Source organism: Ciconia boyciana, chromosome 1, assembly GCF_034638445.1.
Source record: "Ciconia boyciana chromosome 1, ASM3463844v1, whole genome shotgun sequence".
Taxonomy (NCBI): domain Eukaryota; kingdom Metazoa; phylum Chordata; class Aves; order Ciconiiformes; family Ciconiidae; genus Ciconia; species Ciconia boyciana.
The window spans coordinates 2,675,396-2,696,961 of record NC_132934.1 but is presented as its reverse complement, the minus strand read 5'-3'; the positions used below and the strand labels follow the sequence as shown (position 1 = coordinate 2,696,961).

At 44.7% G+C, this 21,566-nt stretch overlaps 1 protein-coding gene across 1 annotated transcript in view; it reads left to right on the top strand.

The window, feature by feature from the left end:
* Positions 1 to 21,566, top strand: part of EXOC4 (exocyst complex component 4) — a 421,757-nt gene that overhangs the window by 343,470 nt on the left and 56,721 nt on the right. The window contains exons 12-13 of the mRNA XM_072857159.1: positions 2,912 to 3,048; positions 11,573 to 11,728. Coding sequence (XP_072713260.1) covers positions 2,912 to 3,048; positions 11,573 to 11,728 — 293 coding nt within the window. The remainder of the gene's footprint in view (positions 1 to 2,911; positions 3,049 to 11,572; positions 11,729 to 21,566) is intronic.

Below are 21,566 nucleotides of genomic sequence, written 5' to 3'. Positions count from 1 at the left end.
TTTTTTAAATCATGCAAGTAGCTTTGTATTTCCTTTAAATCAAAAGATCTTATTCTAAAATCAAGATATTGGCAGGAGCTTAGCTGTGATTTTAATGTTATTGTGGGGAGGAGGAAGTAAGTGGGAGAAACTACGTAGAAACCAGCAATATCTTCTCTTTTAGCATACAGTCTTTGGATTTTTAAGTTGTTTGCTCAAATGTTGAGTTACGTAAAGAGAGAGAAATGGGGCAGATCGAGACCAGGTTTGATTCCTCTTCGTGTGGTTGCACATCCAACCCATGAAGTTTGCTGTCCAACAAGGATGCCTGGAAGGACAGATCCTTCCCCTGGTAAGCTAAGAGAAATCAGTTAATACCATGGGTCTGCTGAAAATCCCACCCACCTCCCACCAGTGAAACACCAGTGGAAAATGAAAAGTATGATTATCCATGCAAAGAGGAGGAAAATTGCTTTGGTCTTCCAGGTTGCTACATGAGTTAGGAAGGCTTTTAATTTTTTTTCTTCCCTATGTATAAATGTTAACTTTAATGCCTCACCCTTAGGGATCCGGATCAGCCCCCAGAAGGAGACTTGGATTTGGATTGAAGCCGAACTTCTGTATTTTCCATTTGTGCAGTCAGAGATGTTCTCGTGGCTCACGTCAGCAGGTTGGAGAGTCGCTGTCTCCTCTGCTGACAGACAAACACTGGCCATGGGAGCACCTTTAAGCCATCTAGGTGCAAAGTGAAGCACCTCTACTTAACCCCCTTGCACTGATTGTGGTTGTTGGTGCTTGAAGGTTGACGGACAGCAGCTCCTTCACCAGCCCAAGTGCACTGAAGGTGTGATTATGCCCTACCTCTAGCCCAGTGGACCTAATGGATCTAATTTCCCCAAATTACTAGATAATTTTCCCACCGCATTTACCAGCCCAGCATACATGGTTTTGAGTTTACTCTCAAGGGAAAGGTGCCAGATCGGTCTCCCATTTGGTGGACTTGGTAGCATTAGGTTCACAGTTGGACTTGATGATCTTAAAGGTCTTTTCCAACCTATATGATTCTGTGATTCTCTGATTTTAGTGGCATTTGGGTGGCTTTTTATCCCCGCCAGCAGGCGAGCAGGGATAGCAAAGAGCATGGGCAACATCTGAATCCTGCAGCTAATGAGCTGTGCTCACACCTCGGAGCCCATCGGTATGAAAACAGCATCCGTGACTGCTGCAGCCTCTCTACGCAGTTGTCTGCTTCATTTGCTTGCGATGACTCTGGGCTGCAAGTCCTTTAGGGTTGGTTGTTCTCCTCCACGTGCATCAAGCCCAGAGTGGGATTGAATATTTATTAAAACACAGATACTTGTAATAACAGGAGAAGCAGCGTAAACAAGAGCATCTGAGAGGCAGCTATGCCAGACTACATTTTTGTTTGGACAAAATAATCCCAAATTGCTGCTAATTACAATATGAAAGATCAGTTAATTCCTGTGATTTGCTTAAGAGCAAGCTTAATAAGATACAAGAGCAACCAAAGAGAAGGTTTGGTTTTTTCCTCCAAGTACAGTTGCGAGCCAAGGACGTACCGGGAACAGCCCAGGCGGTGACTAAGCCTTCACTGAAACCCCCACATGCTAAGGAGTCATGTGTGCTGTGAATGAGGATGAGGTCTGCAGATGCTTTTTTACCAAATCAGGGACAGATAGCAGAGCAGAATCAATTCCTGTCACTCAGGGCTTGCTCTGGAGGAGCAGGATTATGGATCAGAGGCGATGCTGCCGCACTTTAATCTGGAAATCAATAGAGAGACGGAAGTTGGGCTTGTGGGGATATGGCAGAGACGATGATTTGGGGTTTGATGAGATTTTGCTCTGCAAACAACTGAGTCACTAACTCTTCTTCACATTCTGATTAACACAGAGAAAGGGCTAAATTCAGCCTTGATGCAGCTCTCTCGAAGTCCCTGGGGTCCACCCGTATAATTGGAGTCCAGAATTTCTCAAACGAACCAGGGCTCCCAAATGCTTCAGTCTCCTTCTTTGCCTTTGCACATAGCTCAGGGATAACCTTTCACTCTACCGAGCCTAATATTAATTCAATTTATATCAACCGGGGACTTTGATAACCTCCCTTCTGTCTTGTTTGTAGCAAACAAATTAAATACAGCAGGCAATGTTATAAATACAAACTGCACCAAGTCACCTTGGGGTGCCTCAGAAATTCCAAAATCCATACAGGACTCTTTAAAGCTTGGACATTATCGGATATTACGGTACCTCCTTCTGCAGGCTGTCCAAACTTGCTCATCTGTAGGATGTGGAGCGGCATTTTCAGTTTGCAGATTTACCCTGTTGTTCCTATGATCGTAATACACTGCTTGGGGTAAGAAAAGGATTGCAATGTGCTGCTTAAACCTCAGCCGCCGGCAGAAAGCTTGTGCCCTACACATGCAATTTGTATGAATGGGAGCAGTGGGTGAAATCCCTGGTCTTTAGGATAGTCTGCAATCTGTGAGTCCAGAATTATTGGTCAGGTTGAAAAGCTCAGGGTTTGCAAGTTCAAGCAGAGCTCAGTGAAGCTGCGGGTACCTGGTTCCTCTAAAAAACACACTTTTGCATTTTGAGGTTTCATCTAGTGAAGGAAAGACCTGGTGAACTCCGCTGGTCCTCAGCCACCGGAAAAAAATCCAAACTCTTTCAGGCCTGATATTCAAACCCCTAAGCTGCCCTCTTCCATCGTTTGCATGGTTTCTGCTTTTTCCTCGTTCGTTCTGTTTTACGTCACTCGGTGGCATGGGCTGCTCCAGCATCTGCTCAGTGTCGGGGAGCATCAGCTGTACAGTTGCATCTGTGATGCTAATTAGCAAAACAGGAGAAGGCTGAAATTAAGATTCACACTGAACCCGCTATTCATACTTGTGCTTTTCTTTCTTTTCCAGAGCACGGTGATTGTGGAGAAGACTATTCAAGACCTGATGAACCTGATGCACGACTTGAGCGCTTATTCGGATCAGTTCCTCAACATGGTGTGTGTGAAACTCCAGGAGTACAAGGACACCTGCACCCTTGCCTACAGGTACAGGAAGGCTTGGAAACCGATGTATGCTGGAGATACGGCTCTTGGGCTTTTGCTATTTTGACATGAGTAGGAAGGAGTTACTTCTAGAAATCATCCCTGCTGGGATGGTCAAGGGTATTTCTTTCTAGGTGGGGAAAAAATCTGAAATAGTGATCATTGGCACATGAAGAAGCTTGGTTTCCCAGTGACTTTGTTCACATCACACTGTGGTTTAGGCTCTTTAAAGGTGAATGGGAGCGGCAGTAGCGCTTAGAAACCACATGGCTTTTCTTTTCTTTTCATGCGGCAAAAGGTGTCCTCAGGTTGGAGATGGACAGTATAAGTATCTTTAACATAAATCCCTGTATATAGCTATTACTTTCTCGTAGAGCAAGTCAGGTCCTTCCGTTTGAGTGTTCCCAAGAGATCCAGCTATATTTTAATTAATTATATTGAGATTTGGGTGTTCAGATCTCGTGGCAATGTAGGAATTAGTAACCACAGCACACCATATAAATACACGCACACTGGGTTTTGTGAAACTTTCCCAAAACCTTTCCATAAACTAATTCTTTCAAGGGGTCGTCAAATGCTCTATCCTGAGCCGTCTTTGTTTAGCAGTGTTTTTGAGTGATCTGCGATCTGCTTCCCCAGCCACGCCGTGGAAGCTGAATGCAGCGTGGTCCTACCGGGCATGGGATTATCATGCCTTATCTTTATCAATGATCTGGAGAAGGGGATCGAGTGCACCCTCAGTAAGTTTGCAAATGACACCAAGTTGGGCAGGAGTGTTGATCTGCTGGAGGGTAGGAAGGCTCTGCAGAGGGATCTGGACAGACTGGATCGATGGGCCAAGGCCAATTGTATGAGGTTCAACAAGGCTCAGTGCCGGGTCCTGCACTTGGGCCACAACAACCCCATGCAACGCTGCAGGCTTGGGGAAGAGTGGCTGGAAAGCTGCCTGGTGGAAAAGGACCTGGGGGTGTTGGTTGACAGCTGGCTGAATATGAGCCAGCAGTGTGCCCAGGTGGCCAAGAAGGCCAACAGCATCCTCGCTTGTATCAGAAATAGTGTGGCCAGCAGGACTAGGGCAGTGATCGTGCCCCTGTACTCAGCACTGGTGAGGCCGCACCTCGAATCTTGTGTTCAGTTTTGGGCCCCTCACCACAAGAGAGACATTGAGGGGCTGGAGCGTGTCCAGAGAAGGGCAACGGAGCTGGGGAAGGGTCTGGAGCACAAGGCTGATGGGGAGCGGCTGAGGGACCTGGGGTTGTTTAGCCTGGAGAAAAGGAGGCTGAGGGGAGACCTCATCGCTCTCTACAGCTGCCTGAAAGGAGGGTGTAGAGAGGTGGGGGTCGGTCTCTTCTCCCAAGTAACAAGCTATAGGAGGAGAGGAAATGGCCTTAAGTTGTGCCAGGGGAGGTTTAGATTGGATATTAGGAAAAAGTTATTCACTGAAAGGGTTATCAAGCACTGGAACAGGCTGCCCAGGGAAGTGGTGGAGTCACCATCCCTGGAGGTATTCAAAAAACGTGTAGACGTGGCACTTCGGGACATGGTTTAGTAGGCATGGAGGTGTTGGGTTGATGGTTGGACTAGATGACAGAATCACAGAATCGTATAGGTTGGAAAAGACCTTTAGGATCATCGAGTCCAACCGTAAACCTACACTACCAAGACCACCACTACACCATGTCCCCAAGCACCTCATCCAAACGTCTTTTAAATACCTCCAGGGATGGCGACTCAACTACTTCCCTGGCCAGCCTGTTCCAATGCTTGACAACCCTTTCAGTGAAGTAAAATTTCCTAATATCCAATCTAAACCTCTCCTGGCGCAACTTGAGGCCATTTCCTCTCGTCCTGTCAGTTGTCCTATCACTCGTCCTATCACTAGATGATCCTAGGGGTTTTTTCCAACCTTAATGATTCTGTGATTCTGTGATTCTATGCCGGGATGCAGGGTTTAAGACCTTTGGGTACTTGCTTTGTCATAGATTTCCTGGTAACCGTCAATAAGTAACTTATTCTCTGTACATCCCAGTTGCCCATCTGTAAATGGCCCTCCCTGGAGAGGGGGGCCAGGAGCGTGCCCCACGCCGCGGGGATAAATACTTGCATTGAAAGACACTAAAGATGCTGTGGCAACATGGGCTATAATAGCTGCTATACATAATCTCCTTTAATGGCTAATTGAGGCTGGCAATAGCAGGGGAAGCTGAAAAAGCCCCTTGTGTTTTCTGACCAAGAGCATTAAGAAATTATTTCCTACTGCCTGATCTCATTCAGGAGAAGCTTCATCTGGCGAGCGGCTGCATATGGGCTCATTATTATTATTAATAACACCAACAATAGCAGTGAGCACATACGTGGGCTAAACTTCGTCTGAGCGCTCGTGTAAATTGGTAGCTGTGCGCGTGCCGTTGTCCAAAATGCTCATATTTTCTATGAAACTTCACTGACTTGAGCCAGACAATAGATGTAATTTCTTTGGCTTGAACTTAAAGGTCCTTCCTTCCTTCCTTTGCTGATACCATTCCTGGATTTGGCACCTGCTGAGGAGTAATTAGGACAGCCCTAATTTGGCAATATCCTGATTACAGCAGGAGGAAAAACAGGAAGCGTTCTAGTTTTGCTGCTAGCAAATGACTGACTGAAATAGAAATCTATATACATTTCAAATGATGCAGAGGAATATAGCAGCTACCCGGCTTTCCCGGGGCGAGCGGTTCGATCCGTGGGGACGTTATGCCCTCTGCAGGGATCTCGCGTTGGTACGGCTCCACGCAGCCTTGCCCTTTGGACCAGGGTTTTCCCTGGGGGTTTGAGATGGCTAAATCCTCATGTTGATAAAGTTAGTGGAGGAAGGATCATTTATAGCTGCTTAAAATCGGAATACACTCCCTAGAGCTGTGTATTAATACGGTCAGGCGAAGCTATCGAAGCAAGGGAGCGTGTGTCTGATCTTGAGATGTCAAGATAGTGAGAAGTTGGGAGGCCAGAGAGATGGTTTATGCAAGGTTTGCACATGGCATTCGTGCGTTCCCCACGTGCATGTGTTTCTTGAAGGGGAATATGCGCAAACGTGGATGAAATGTATTCAAATACAGGCTCCTCAAAGCAAGACTGTTTTATTCAGAGTCCTTTGCAGAACAGATAGCTCTGTCAGGACGTCAGCGCTAAGAAATGCACAGCTGAGAGTTTTCATGTTTGATTTCCGTTTGGCTCTGATTTTCTAGGGAATGCAAAAAAAACCTAACGGGGCTGGGTGTGAATGGGTTGGACATTTAATATAAGTAGCAACTATGGATTTTCTTGTTTTAATTGATGACGAATTTCAGAAGTATATTTAATCTGATCTAGGTGAGATCTCTTCTGCAAATTACATGTTTGTAAGAAGTGCAATTTCAGTTTGACACAAACTGTTTACAAATGTGAGTTATGTTTTCTGACTAGTTTATGAGGGGTTGGGGATTAAAGTGAAAACAAAAATGGGAGACAGAGCCACAAAAACCTCCTGCTGTGTTGGCAGTGCTTTTCTTAAGTCTTGTCCAGCCCATGTCTAGCTGCTTCTTCAGCAAATTTCTATGAAAGCAGCTCTACTCATGAGTTAAGCCTGTATAGTTAAACCATTTTTACGAGGCTTTGGGAAATACTGAAAGGCCGTAGAAGGAATCACAGGGACGGGGAAAAACCTGACCAGTTCAGGGTAGCTACCCTTAACATGAGTCTTTTTTTTTCATTCTCTTGCCAATAGCCTTCTCGGACAAACTTTTGCTGCCTTGAGCGCTAAAACCAATCTCTTTCCATGTCTTTCTACAGAAATTGGCTCCATATTTAGTTATGTTCATGTTGAAGTTGCGCATTATTATTTTGTTGTCCAAGTTTAAGCTCTATCCTGTGTGTCTACCTCCTTCTTATCAATCTTCATCCTCTCTCCCTTGAACAACCATCCTCTTGCATGTTTTTCAACCTATCTGAAGAGGCTGAGTAAAGGCACCAGTCACACAAATGACGCTCTTTAGTCTGTAAAAAGAGATGGACATCTCCAAAGAGTCATTCGCCTTAATTAAAATGTGCCTAAACTCTCTGGAGGTGCCCAGCTCTCTCCATCGGCTGTGAAGGCAGCTTATGGTGACCAGCCTCCTGGCTGAACTGTCTCGGCTGAATCTGTAAAATTGGGTGGGTTAAAACTGGGCCTAAATCTCTCCAAATGATGGAGGAAAAAAAAAAAATCACAGTTCCTGCTTTCCAGACAGGCAAAATAAAACTAAGTCCCTTTTTATTGATAAGGAAATGAGAAGCAGATTAATTCATCCAAGGTGTGGGGTCTGCGGTCAAATAGGATTTCTCGAGTCCCCAGGAAATACTCTTACCACTCAGTTTACTACTTCTTATTGGCATCTTCCCCTTCTCGCATTAACTTTTTGGGTTTTAAGTTGTCTTTTTGTCTCTTTTTGGGCAGGGGTCTCTCTCCCTCAGAGAGTTAGGTATCTGGCACGTGCTGAGCACACTGGTTTTAAACTCTTAGCAGCGTGAGCAGTGCTCAGCATGGAAATATCATCTCGACCCTAGGAAGAGAAAAAAATTATTCAAAAATACGTTTGGCACAAGGCAACAGAGTCCAATTAGCCCCTGTGGCCCCCAGATGTTTTCCTAATGAAAAGCCATGGCCCGCCAGCTGTGGCCGGGGATGTTCCCCATCACTCCGCTCCCAGCTCGGGGCAGCAGTGGTGCAAATCTGGGACCGTTACCACCAGCAGATGTTTTCTGGATGAAACCCACTGAGCTGTGGAGGGATGAACCCTCCTCGCTCATGTGCCATCATCACCTGTGTAAGCGTTACACCTATTCCCTACCCGCTCCCGGGAGCTGGGTACAAACAGATGGCATTTTTCTTGGCCCGTTGAGCTGTGAATTAATTAGTTGATTATGGCACTGGTGGTAGCAAGTAACCCTATTAGAGCAGCAGGAATAATTACACAGGAGTTTGGGAGAAGGGGGGTGTTTGAAAGGAAGCGTTCTGAGCTGTACTAAAACATGTCATCCTGTCTTGTGATAATTTACTCAAGGACCCGAATTAGATTGACATTGATAAGAAGCTACAGAGGTTGAAAACTGGCTGAGATGCTAGAAAGAAAAGGTGGGGGAAAAGGAGTTTTTAATTGATGGGGAAAGCTGGGCGTCTAACGGAGATGGGGGCATATACCACCCTATTTAACATCTTCCTTAATGAGGGGGTGTTTGGAGTAAACCCAACCTGTCAATAAAAATTAGGAGGTGTTGCAATCATGGGAAAGAGTGGGGACGTAATTCCAAGGGACCCACGTAGTGGTGGCAATGTCCCAGCATCGATTAATTTGAAGCTCCCTATTGATTTCAATGGAGAATTTGGCTTAGGGCTCCAGTGGCCATGAGTACCACATGGCCGAAAGGTGAGAAAAGCAGGAATTGTGTGGGTTAGGCTCTCGGAAAACACTGACCCTAGAAAAGCTAGGACACCAAGCTCAGTTTGTAACTTGCTATAGCAGCTAAACAGCCTCCCCTCTCTCCTCCCCCAACACCCAGTCCAAAAAGCAATAGGATTTTTGAGGACAGCAGATAAAAGGATCGTAAAACAGAGAGGTAGCTCTGTCCTCTCTATAACTCCATCAGAAGACTCCCAAAGATGACTTGCATTCATAGACATCTGAAGGGCTATGATAAGGCTGTAAATAACTGAAGAGAGTAAATAGTGAAAGTGGTGAGTGCTGAGGCTGCTGTAAGGGGAAATAACAGGGAGTAATGGGATGCAATTGAGTAAAATAAAACACGAGCACAGTATCAGGGTTGGGGGTTTTTTTTGTCCAAGAGTTAGATTTGTTCAACTGTGAAATAGACTCCCAAGGGAAGGAGACTATTACTTTAGTCATTTAAATCTGGAGAGGACAAAGGACTGGCTAATATATTCAATGGAACAGTTGTCTTGCCTTGGCAGAGAAATGGCCAGATATCATCAAATTCAGTTTTCCATCTCAATGTCAGAGATTCTGGTGGAGTTTTTTTTTTCCCCTCGGTTTTCACCGGGGTGAAAAAAAGAGACCTTTTTTCATAAGTGGAAAAACACCAAGTTCCTAACACCGGCAGAAGGCCAAATTGAAATTTTGACACCGAGGTCTTCTGTGGCTGGAAACAAAATTCATTCTTTTGTCTGTGGCAGATTGAACATGAAATTTAAAGAGAAGGAAAATTTATATGTAAGTGCATGTGACAAATTCATTTTCACAAATCATGTGTACTTACTGAGCAGAGGTTGTTTTCTTGGTGGTAGGTGAAAGCAGTGATAGGTTGCTCCATGCTGGTGGGAAAAGAAGTAATCTGCTCTGTTTCAAGATAGATCAGCGTTGGCTCCTTTCTCAATGCCTTTTTCACTGTTTTCCTTTTCAAAATGCAGATACTCAGTGTGTTGTTACTTTTATTTCTATTTATTGACCAAAACATACTTTTCAAGAAATCTAAAATGAGACCGGTTAATCCACATAAACCCCTTTGAAATGTGCGGGGTCTTTATTGTGATCTTGGCCGACCCTTCCCAAAATCACCACCTGAATGCTAGGGACAGCTCTGAGCATCTCTTTGCTCCATGCAACATCCTGGCTGGGATCCAGAAGTGTGCAGCTGAGTAAATGGGAGGTTCACACTGGACATCCGGAAGCATTTCTTTACCGAGAGGGTGGTCACACACTGGAAGAGGCTTCCTAGAGAGGTGGTCGATGCCCCGTGCCTGTCAGTGTTTAAGAGGCATTTGGCCAATGCCCTTAACAACATGCTTTAACTCTTGGTCAGCCCTGAAGTGGTCAGGCAGTTGGACTAGATGATCATTGTAGGTCCCTTCCAACTGAAAAGTAGTCTATTCTAGTCTATTCTAAATGGCTTTACAAGGTCCACATTGGGCTGACATGGACTGAGCCAGCGCAGATACGTCCATACTGCAGCACCCAGCAACTCCAGTTCTTGGTTGACAGATCCCGTGTTGAATCTCTGCATCTTTTTGATGCACAAAGTTTCTATCCATGTTGGAGAAGCCGTTTCTTCTGGGGGACAGTAACAGAAAAAGATCTATCTGGCATTTACACTTCTTCAGCCCCTTGCATTGTAGGACACAGCAAACATGCCTTATTTCTAGATGTTTTGTAGCCTTGTGAGCAAGGGGTGGTGGGTGTTTGAGGGGCGAACACAGGTCCCAGAGCCTTTTCTGTATTTTTGCACAGTAGAAGGTGATCAGTCTCTTAGCGCGTGAGGGAGATCTTGATTCTGTTGTTAACCTGCAGCTAAGCCTCTCCATAGGAGCAGAACCTCTGAGACCTTGTCTTTTCAGATGCTTCCTTCCTCAAGTCACACTGTGCTGGTTTTTCAGTGGGTTTGCCATGTTCCCATTACAGAGGGCAGAAAAGATCCCACTGCCGCTCATCAGAGAGGTCACCACCATGCTTTTGCTTTGAGTGATGTGGACGGGTGGCACCTGCTTCTTGCACTGGAGAAGCAGTCCAAACTGGTCACTATGCAAGGACCTCCTAGAAGAAGAGCCTTCCAGATGCTCACCAGAGAAGGAAATCAGCTGTAGGATCTAGAAGGAAAAGCCAGCAGCCCTAACTCCCACTTGCCTTTTCTAAGAGGTAGAAAAAGACTTCCCAGATCCTAGCAATCTACTGAACAACCCAAGAGTGGGAGAGGACTTTCCTCTCTCTGCTCACCAGTGTGCCAGTGAAGTAGCAAACATGGACGAGGACTATGCTGATGGTTGTTCATGAGCAATCCCGACCCAAAAAATAGGCAGCTAATTGAATCCTGCAAATACAGCATCCCATTTCTCGCCTGCAATCGCCAGTGAGGATTTCAGACTAGTTACGCTGCCAAAAATATTAAACAGGGAAAGTCTTCATAATTGGAATATGCTGTGATCTTTGATTCAATTTCACACATACATACGATTCGGCTGAAATCTCTATTATTAGATGTTTTGGATGACTGGAGAGAAGATCCAGGACCCTTCATTTCCTTTCATTGCTTCAGACCTGGTCCCCAAGCTGGACCAGCTGGTGTGCGGTGAGCTGGTGGCTTCCACCCAGGTCTTCCTGGGCAGGTTTCCACGTTGCAGTCACAACACAATCAGCAGCGGCTGGCGAGCTCGATTGAGATTGCAGAGAACAAATGAGCCATGGAGAAACTACCTTCTCTCTCTTCTAGTACAGAATGACCTCCTCCGGTTGTGTAAATGATTGCAAGTTGAATGATTTCAAGGGTGGGGAGAATATGGCCTTTTTTCCCTTGAAGGTCTCTGTCAAAATACATCAAGAGTTGTGAGTTTGAGAGAATTTTATATCCTGTCCGCCCGTGTTGCCGTGCCCTCCACACGAGCTCTTGGTTGAATTCCTCTTTGGACCCCTTCCTTAATGCTTAATGCACATTTGTATGTGATAGGGGTTTTAATGAATATGTGCAGAATTGCGTGAAAAGTCCAATTTGCTTCGCACTAATGTGATTGTTGCTGCTTTCCCCGTAGGAGCATCGTGCAGTCGGATGAAAAGCTGGTGATCAGCGCGTCCTGGGCTAAAGATGACGATATTAGCAGGCTCCTGAAATCTCTGCCCAACTGGAGCAACATGGCTCAGCCTAAGCAACTGAGACCCAAAAGAGAGGAGGAGGAAGACTTTATAAGGTAGAATATTTTATGAGGTTGTAAAAGGGTTTTGAGGAGAGTAGCAGCAACGGTAAAACCTGCTGGAAACACAGTAATGATGGAGTTTGTGTAGCTGTTGTGTCCCCAGGTGTGAGAAGAGGTTGAGATGTGGTGTTTCCTCAAGTGGAGTAAGGAAACTTGAGTCCACGTGCCGTTACACTGCATGATTTTAAAGCCAGGGACCAGCTTTGCTGAACTGAGAACTTCTTGTGCATTGCCTGGATTTGGTTCTGTCGAGAACAAGAAATCACCAGGGAAATGATCTGTTTTGGGGATGTTTCTGGGCTTTGCTTATCAGTCGTATGATGGATTGGTGGATAAACCATCCCGAAGCTCTTCATTCTTCAAGAGAAAGGAGAAAGCAGAGCTTCTTCTCAGATGCAGCAAGGACAGAAGAGAGGGAGGCCATGGTTCAATAAGGAGGCTTCAGTGGCAGCGTCAGCTTGCTGCTCTCCTGACCTGATTGCTCATTTCTGCTCGCTCTGTTGCTCAGACATGGCTATTTGAAGAATCGTGCTTGTGAAACGCATCAGGAAAGTGTCTGGGATCAGGGAGGGAAAGGAAGGGTTATTTTGCATTCAGGTAGATCCTTGTCCAGGTCGATGGTGCTTACCCTGATCACCCAGGGAATGAAGAAAGCAGCAGTCTGCGACCTATGGAGGGGCCAACTGGTTGTACTGGGCAGGAACTCCCAGAACTGACATTGTCACCAAAACTGTCCTCCATTTCAGCCATGACCTGGTGGTGTTTCTCCTGTGTCCCAACCCCAGGAGCTATGTAAGCAGAGTCAGATGAAAAATGTTGGTACCTCCAGAGGGAATTCTTTCAGAGGCAACTTACTGTGTCCATACCAGATTGTTTCTACCTTTTCTTTTCAGGCAAGTGAAAGCCTGTAAGCAGGCAGATTGCCTTTCCCTGCACACTGTAAATTACTTAGTCTCCGAATTGTTGATGCATCCTGAAGAAACAGGTCCTCTTTGTCATTCCAGCAAGTCAAAAAGCTTGTCTGTACATTCCCATCACTATTCATCACTTCCTTGATTGGCATTTGGCTATAAAACTCTACGAGTAAGTGAAGCTGTTGAAAATTAAAGTCTAATTTGCCCAGATTGTCATTTTACTTATTCACTGAATGCAAGCACAATAACATAAAGATGATGCAGTCTAGAGAGAGGAACAACGAAGAGTATAAAATATGTCTAGTCACAGAAATGTTTGCTCATACTGCAGTGGGGATAATCAGCTTTGCCAGTGTTTTAAAAAATCTTCAGTGATAGTGGAAGAGTGAGGATGCAGAGCCCTTGAGGTCTTTGTGCAGTCCCTGGGTTTTTTTGAGATTCATGGATTCAGTCCTAGCCTCCATCTTTGCCTTCGCGTTTATCCTTTGTTTCTTGGCACAGAAAGGTGCTGGGATGCCCTCATGGCTCTTACTCTGATTTCTGAGCCCTCAGCGTGGGACACTAGAGCTCCCATGGATGCAATGCTGGGTACTACTGGCTGAGCATAACCTGCTGGTGTGAATTCCTGGCCAGGCTAAATCTGATGGCCAAGCTCAGTCTGATGCCAGCAGTGCCAATGTTTTGATCCTAACATGCATTTTATTCCAATATTGTCATTTTACTATCCATTAATTGAAGTATTTTGTGAAATTGTATCAGAATTGTTAGAATGGAAGGCCTGTTAGGTCATCTACATTGAATTCACTGGGAAAAGCTCCTGTACTGTGTCTTTTTTTTTTAGCCTAGACATTAGGACAAAGATCTTTTCTTGGTATCTGTTTGCGCAGAGCGTCATGTATTAAGCCCCAGTTCCTCAGAGTGCCGTGTGAATGCTCCTGTAGCATTAATTTAAATGATAATAATTGGTCTGGGCCAGTTTTAGCCATTGATGGTAAGCGACATGGCTTATAAACTTCCTCAAGAATCTGTGCATGGTTGAATAGATCTCTCCTGAAAGCTTCAAAATAAAATTAATTGCTTGTCCAATTTTTTGTCATCTTCTTTCCATTTAAGCAGACTTTTTTCAGACTTTCTCCTAATACAAAGGAACATGATTTCTTCGCTGCTGTTGCTTCTTTTTCTTCCTCTTGGCACTGCTGATGAATTAGGAATAATTCTGCCGTAGCCATTGCTGCCTGAACACTGCAGTGGAGCCAAATGGGAAATGGTTATTAGGGTCATGGCTGTGGTGGGAAAGCCTGGGAGAGCTCATTTCATTCTCACTTTAACCATCCAAGATATTTTAAACCTTGATATACAGATACCCACCTGTGTTCACGGACCCCGCTCCACAGCTAGCAGGGACAGGACTAAGCATCCTTTCCTGGAAAGGAAGGTTTAAACTTAATGAAACACGGGAGTATGTTCTTGCTGGACATAAAACAAGGCTGACAGCAGTGCTTGAACTACTTGGCAGCATCCCTTTATGAATGTTGCTAAATTAAATATGTCCTGAAAGTTTACCACCAGTTTTTGTACTGTGGTAGGAAGAGATATCAGTGCACAGTTTTCTTTCCCTCCCCAGGTTTCCCGTAACTCATTTGTTTCATTAAAAAGAAGAATCCAAACGCAACATCTTTGCAAAAAAACCCTCATGCATATCTATGTTGACAGTGATTGATTTTGTTGTCTTAACCCGCCAATATCTCCTTTGCGAATAGGTGTCAAAAGGCAGGGTAAGATACTAGTAGAATCTCCACGTTAATATTCTGGTGTGGTTGGCCAGACAAAGGGACCCGATTGAGCATATTAAAGTAGCTCAGAACTTGGCAAGGGGAGAAAGGAAAGAAAAGTCATGCCTCTATTCGTATAATTAGTTTTTAAAGCTCTGAAGGCTATTTGGCACTGGGGCGAGTGTGAAATATGCTGCCCTTATCGCTTTATAAAGGTTAGCCTTCAGTTCATTACTGAATCAGATATGTTGGTGATAAAACGCAAAGACGTATCATTTCCAGGTTTGCCTTTGACGAGGAAAAGCAATGTAAAAAGAGCTTCGGGTTTGGTCGTGCTCGAGTTACAGCAGAAATGCTTGGGTTTTGGTGCAGCTCTGCAGCACAAGGGGCGGCAAGGGGCCCTGTGCACCCGAGGGAAACCACATCTTTGGGACTGGTTTTTCATGGCATTTCATGGGGCAACACATTTGCCTGGAAATCCCACGCTGGTCTGAAGATCCCACCACAGTGCAAATTATTCCGGTTGCAGATCTGAGATACCAAACCCGTGTTAGGAGGGGGATGGTGATTTCCCTCTCACCTTTTGACTCCAGCAAGCTCCTGAACATCAAACTTGGGATCAGATTCTCGGGCTAAAGTTAATGGAGCAATAAAAAAAACACTTCCAGCATCTCCATGTCCCACATGACTTGTCCTTTCACTGCTTTTGTTTTTTAATGAGGATTACCCTGACCGCAGGGTGCTCCAGCTCCCTCTGCCTCTCCTGTTCGCTTGCGGATGCTCATCCTCACTTTTTCTGCACCAAAAGGAGAGGGTATATTCGAGCAACATGGAAGGATACCTGTGCGACAGCTGATCCTTCACCAGATCATCCCAAATGGCATCGGTCAGGACAGTTACGCTATCCCTGCTGCTTATTGGGATCTCTTCTTTTCCCTTGGTTTAGTTGACGCTGATCCTCTGACTGTATTTCCAGTGTAAAACTGGAGCCTGCACGCAGATGTGGGTCTGCTTTGGAAATGTGTCACTGTTGGACAAGACAAGAATGTCAGGCTAAAGGTAGAAAGCAGGGATGAGCTAAAGGGTGTCCTTCCAGAAGGCACGATGGGAGCGAGAAAGGGACCCTCCGGTTTTGGGTATGTATTGAGACTGTGTCGTGGCACTAGCTCGCCTCAGCTCCCTTGGGAGAGCACATCATGCATCCAACAGCAGCACAGACACCAGGGTACCCTCCAGAGAAGGAAATCTCTCCTTTCCTTTTCATGGGGCAGAGCACGCACCGCTGATGGTGGGCGATCGAGCACATCTCTACTCCAAATGCAAAGCTTTGGTTAGCCCTGGGAGTAAGAGGCAGAGTTGAAGGAGCCAGTGGTCTGAGGCATGATTTTGCACCGCGGTGAATGAGAAAGGCTCCCGTGAGCTCCTCCCCAGAGGGTGCTTGAGGGCAGTAAACTCAGGAGGTTGATACAGAGCTCCTAGGACTGGTCACAGCTTGAATTACTTCAGCTGTTTCCAAAGGGATCAACGTTCTGCAAACTTCACGTTGTGTAAATACATTGTGTATTACACAAGGGATATACTTCCCGTTGTGTAAATAAAAACAGTCTGTGCAAGGCCGGAAAGCAGAATTGGGAACGAGCCAGGATGATTTGCATTGGACCATCAAGTCCTTCCCTTGGTGCAAAGGGAGAGCTGTGATGGCAGAAGCATGGTGTCCAGGTCCTACCTCGGGGTAGGGTGGTCTTCTCTTCTTCCACCTCTCTGGGCAGCCAGAAGGCACTGGCCAAGGTTTTCATCAAAAGCTAAATCTCAGGTTGTTCCATCTGCTGTCTGGTGGGTGTTTTTTGTAGTGTTGGGTTTGAAGCTTTCCATTTTTTTTATTCTCTTTTGCTGTCTCAGTGTTTCTCCTGCCGCATGGTCCTTTTCTGAAACCTTGATGTTTTATGGAAGGCTTTTCCCTTTCTTTACCTCTTAGCTCTCCCTCCCCTTCTCAGTTGTAGCTTTTCTGTCTCTCTTTCCTTGTTTCTTTCTCTCTCAAGAATAAAAGACCTCCCTCTCCAATTTCTCAGGCTCTATTTATTATATTCATAGTACTTTTAAAGGGTGAAAGGATGATTTTGGAAGATTTGCAGCAGACTGTAGACCTTTTTTCCCTCTACTGGGACTATGAATCTGAGCATACCATAGGTGTGAGTCATTTCCATTTGATGACAGTCTACTCCTTTATGTGAAATGGGTTTCTAGATCTCTTTTTTGGATCCTACAGGAAAATGTGCTTCCTCATGAGCACAGCTGATACTAAATCCTGTTGCTATCGGGAGTCTCCTCTGAGAGGTGTAAAATTGAGTGAGCACCTGGATCTTCACAGGGCACCTCCGTATGCGGGAAGTTTCCTTCTGCCTTTGCATGTCTTGTGAAGGCAAAGAAGTTTTGGAGGATTTGGGCTGGATTTGGGGTTTTTTGAGGATTACATATATTCTGAGCCCGAATCCAGGAAGAATCTCCCAGCTTCAGATTCATTACCCCCACAAATTACGTTGTCTATTGAAATGAGTGCAGCAATGCCTAGCTCTTCCCACATATTTTTGGGGGGTAATGTGTGTGCCCCTAAACCACATAGCAGGGATGGAGGGGGAAGGCTGAGTGGACATGTGGAGATTCACCTTCTCCACAAAGATTTAATGATGGCTCCTGCTTTAACAAGATTCTGTAGTGCTAAATCACATCATTAGAGCCTCACAATATACTCCAAGACACTTCCTTGTCTGCTGTGATAAATTGTATAATGTAAACTTAACAAGACCAGAATATTCAAATAAATTTAAGCGAGAAGATGGCGTGTGATGTTACAGCTTAAAATTGTCAATTAGTGATGTCTGCTTTTTGACGGTGTTGCGACCTCTCAGCAGAGATTTGGAGCTGCCGGGGAGTGCTGGCGCTGATCGCGCCGGTCCCTGATAGAGATGCACAAATTGTTGTCGAGGCTTTGCAAATCCCGATGAACCTCAAATCTGGGTCATTTTTAGGATGGGCTAGCTCTTCAGTCCTTTAAAGCTGAATCTTTGCCGCAGCTTTTCATCAGGACTACAATGCTGTTTGGATGTGCTGCGAAAAGTGTCCTCATGTGCTGAATTTTTAAAATACCTTCAGGTGCTGAATCTTTGAAAGAAGTGAAACGGCGTCTTCTTCAGGAAGATGGCTGGGCTGGGTTTTATTGTTCTTGCGGCAGCAAATCATTTCAGAGGGCTTCCCTTTGCAGAAAAAGCCCACGTGGGTTATTTGTTTTGGTGCTTGCACGATTTTGTTACGATTGTTGAACAAATTCTGGTGCAGGATGAAGCAACAAACCACCTTTTCTCTCTGTCTTTATAAATAAGAACATAATAGGAATTTCTTTGAATTTGTCAAGGGGAAATCTGTCTGCCTGGGTAGTTTCTATATACAGTTTTTAAGCACGGTCTCCAGGCTGATTCTATGGCTCATGTGCACGAATAGCAAACAAATGGGTTCTAGAAATTTCCATATGACATAGATACGTAGAAAAATCTACTGATCCAAAAGAAGCTGCAAAGGTGCAATGAAACTGATGCAAATACTGTCATTATAATCTTTCCATTATAATGGGTATCATTTTGAGACTGTATATATAATATACTGTACGTATTTTAAGTGCTTTATATTAGGTAGCATATTGAGTTGTTATATGGCAGGCTTTTTACCCATTAATTGTTTTCACTAACATTTTCATGGATGTCCAATTTAATGTGGTTTTGGTACAACACCGTGACAAAGCAGTAATCGTTGTTTTGCCAGCTCTTCCTAGAGCATTTGCATCTTTGTCCTGTTCACTTTAATAGATATTTTTAGGGTCTTTCCTCTACAGCCACAGCTCTGCCCGCTGCTCTTAGCTGCAGTTTAAATTAATTTAGTTGCTTCTCCGCTGCAAGCATCCGATGCTCAGCGGAAAGCATCCCTCTGAGGTCTGCGGTCGAGAGGGTGTGAGAAAGGACAGGAGGTCCTTGTTGGGTCGGTGTGTTCCTGGGGGATCTCCCAAGGGGGTTGCTTGGTGTCCCCCCCTCCTCCTACAGCTCCACGCACCCTCCCAGCGAGCTTTTTCCTCGGCGTTATTTGCCAAAGGGATAATTGACACTAATTTCTTGGCAGAGAAAAGGGAGAGGAGCGGTAAGGGAACGTAAAGCTGCTGCCAAGGGTACATCAGAGACCTCCTTCCTCGTTCTGCAGTATTGATGTGGACACTTGGCTGCTTTTCAGCCCTGCACTGGCATGGTCAGAGTGCCTTAAACATAGCACGGGTCATCTTGATTTATCACCCATGCTCTTCCCTGGCCTTTCTTCCCTCTCATACGAGTTTCCCGTCTTCTCATGTATATGCTGAAATACAGATGAGAGGAAGCCTCGTATATTGTCATCGGTCCCTCTGTTTCCAGGCAGTTTAGCTCAATAGGTTGTTTAATTCTGTTAACAGCTCATCCCTTAAAAACATGACCATTGCTCTCGGTTGCTGGAGGAGAGGAGGAGGAAGCTGGTCTGCCTGCAGAAGACTTCTTTGGGGAACCAGGACACTGGCGGCTCCCCATCCCTGCTGGTACCATGCCAAGGATGCACTATGCATCCTATACAGTTATCTGTGAGATCTAAAGCTGACACATTGCTGGTCACTGTGTTCGGAAAGTAAAAAAAATATAGAAATTAAGACGGTTTAACAAAGGGAAACAAAATGAGGTGCTTAGTTAATGTGAGGATTAAGCTAGCGCAGCCGGCCTGCTCTGACAAAGCGGAGATTTAAGAGTGAACCCTATTGCAGTGCACGCAAATCCCATGGGAATCGAGACTAAAGGGCAATGAAGCAGTGTGGCACCAGCATCAGATAGCGGTATAAGGAAGAGTGAGCTCCCACAAAGAAACAGCTGGACAGTGAAGAAAGGCACTTGAATTCGCTTTATTTGCAGTGTAGTTGATATGCAATGTTATCTCCGTCTTGAGCGTGGATATACACACAGCTGAATTAATTGCAGGAGAGTGGAGCGTTGCCTTTTGTTACAGTTCTGTAAAACACTCTGTTGCGAACCGCTTGGGTTTGAGGCTTTCTCGCTTTCTAAAATATAACGTCTCCGTGGCTGGAAATTTCCATCTTTGGGTGCTCACCGAAAGTTGTAGGATCTTTTATTGTTCTCAGAAGCTTTGGCAAAGTCCAAAGCAAACTTTGTGGGTAGGGTAGGATGGGATTTGAATTTTCAAAATCGTGGTAATTCAAACCATGGGTACCCAGTGAACCATCAAAAACTTGTAAATTAAATGCAGAAGGTGGCTGCCCATGTCTTTGTATGGGCTGGCTCTGTCTTAGATATACACTTACAGATACAAATGTGACAAGTATTGGCTGAGAAACTATGGGAATCAAAGGTCTGAAGATGCTATTTTAATGCAGGTATTCAAAAGAGCAGAGCTAAGGTTGGATATTCAGTTGATTTGTTTTTTTTATATCACTCCCGTTAAGTGTTTAGCCTTGCAAATGTAATAAAGAAAAAGAAAGGCGTGTAGTGAATATTCTCTCAAGCAGGCATCCAGAACACTAGCGAAAACTTGCTTCAGGGGGACGTTTGCTAAGAGCAGGTTTAAACTGAAATTACAGGAATCCACCAGAACTCTTTTAAAGCTATCTTCTAAAAGGGAGTTACTTGCTGAAGGTTGGCTCTATTATAGGTTTCAGTTTGTGCGAAAGAGTGAATTGGGGTTTCTGCAGTTAAGGATATGTATTAAAGGAAACAATTAAATGTATTTGCTGCCCTTTTGATACAAACTTCTGTTCTTTTAGAGCGAGTGGCAGAATCTCATTGATCCCAACAACATTTTAGAGTATAGCTTCCCATAAAAGACCTTATTTGTATTCCTCCCAGGAGCAAAAATAGGAAATACACTATGCTTTGTATTATATAGATTTTTCCCAGCCTGACTGAAAGCACTGTATTATTCATGCACAGGCTATCCATCCAAAGCAGTGCCAAAACCATTTCTCTTGGCATGTGGGAAGGCAGAAGAGTTGTCCCTGCGATAAAACCAAATTTGTAATTGCGGTTGTGGGCAACAGTGCGGTAATGACTTTTAATTTAACAGCTCTCAAATCGTGGTTCCCAAAGAAGTGCTTTTTCTACGGCATTTTGTATTGGAAAGCCATGTTAACGAAGGTAGAAATTCATCAAATGTTTCATTTCTTCTTTTCCTGAGTGATTATCATAGAATCACACAATCATAGAATCATTTAGGTTGGAAAAGATCTTTAAGATCATGGAGTCCAACCGCAAACCTAACACTGCCAAGATGGATGCAGTTGCCAGTGGGATTCGATAGTCTAACTCAACAGGAGTGCTTTGGTTGGAGGAGAAAAAGCATTTCTATGAAAAATCTTCTGTTCCACAGGAACAGATGAGGATATCTGAGGGTTTGTAGGTGGGTAGAGCGAAGTGAGGTGTTTCATGTTTGCTGTAGAAGTCAATAACGTGTTTTACTTGAAAGACTGATCACGCTTTGCCAAAAAAAAACAAATTATCTAGCCTGGCTATGAGCTTGTCCACCCGGTTCAACCTCGTATTCACCTTCAGACACCCATCTGGACTTTGGATGAGTCGCTCAGCTGTCCTCACTCCTCAAAGCTTTGCAGCCTCTTATGACTATCTAAGAAATGCCCAGTCAGGGAGGCTTGTTAACAGCTTTCCTGAAGTTCAGAAAGGGTTTAATATATTTCCAATAGCCAGAGCGGATCAAAATTAACCCCATCTTACAGAGAGGAAGAACAGCTGAAGTACTGCTGCCATAGTCCACTGGAGTTGGAGATGTTCCTCCATCTCAGTCCTCAGACACGGCCAAAGGATAAGGATCCTTCCCAAACCATAGTATGCGGGATACAGCCTAAGGCAGCATATTTTTTATTGTCAAGCAGAAGAAAATCCTCGAAGAGGTTTTTTTAATGAAGGCTATTTTTATTTTTTGCCGTTAATGAATTCAATTGAGCAATTTAAAACCATTTCAGGGTTGTTCTTTTTTTTTTTTCCTCAAGTGACAGTGAAGTCCCACAAATCTAGGGAGACGCCGGCAATAAAACTGCTTAGATAGTGGATAAAATGCCAC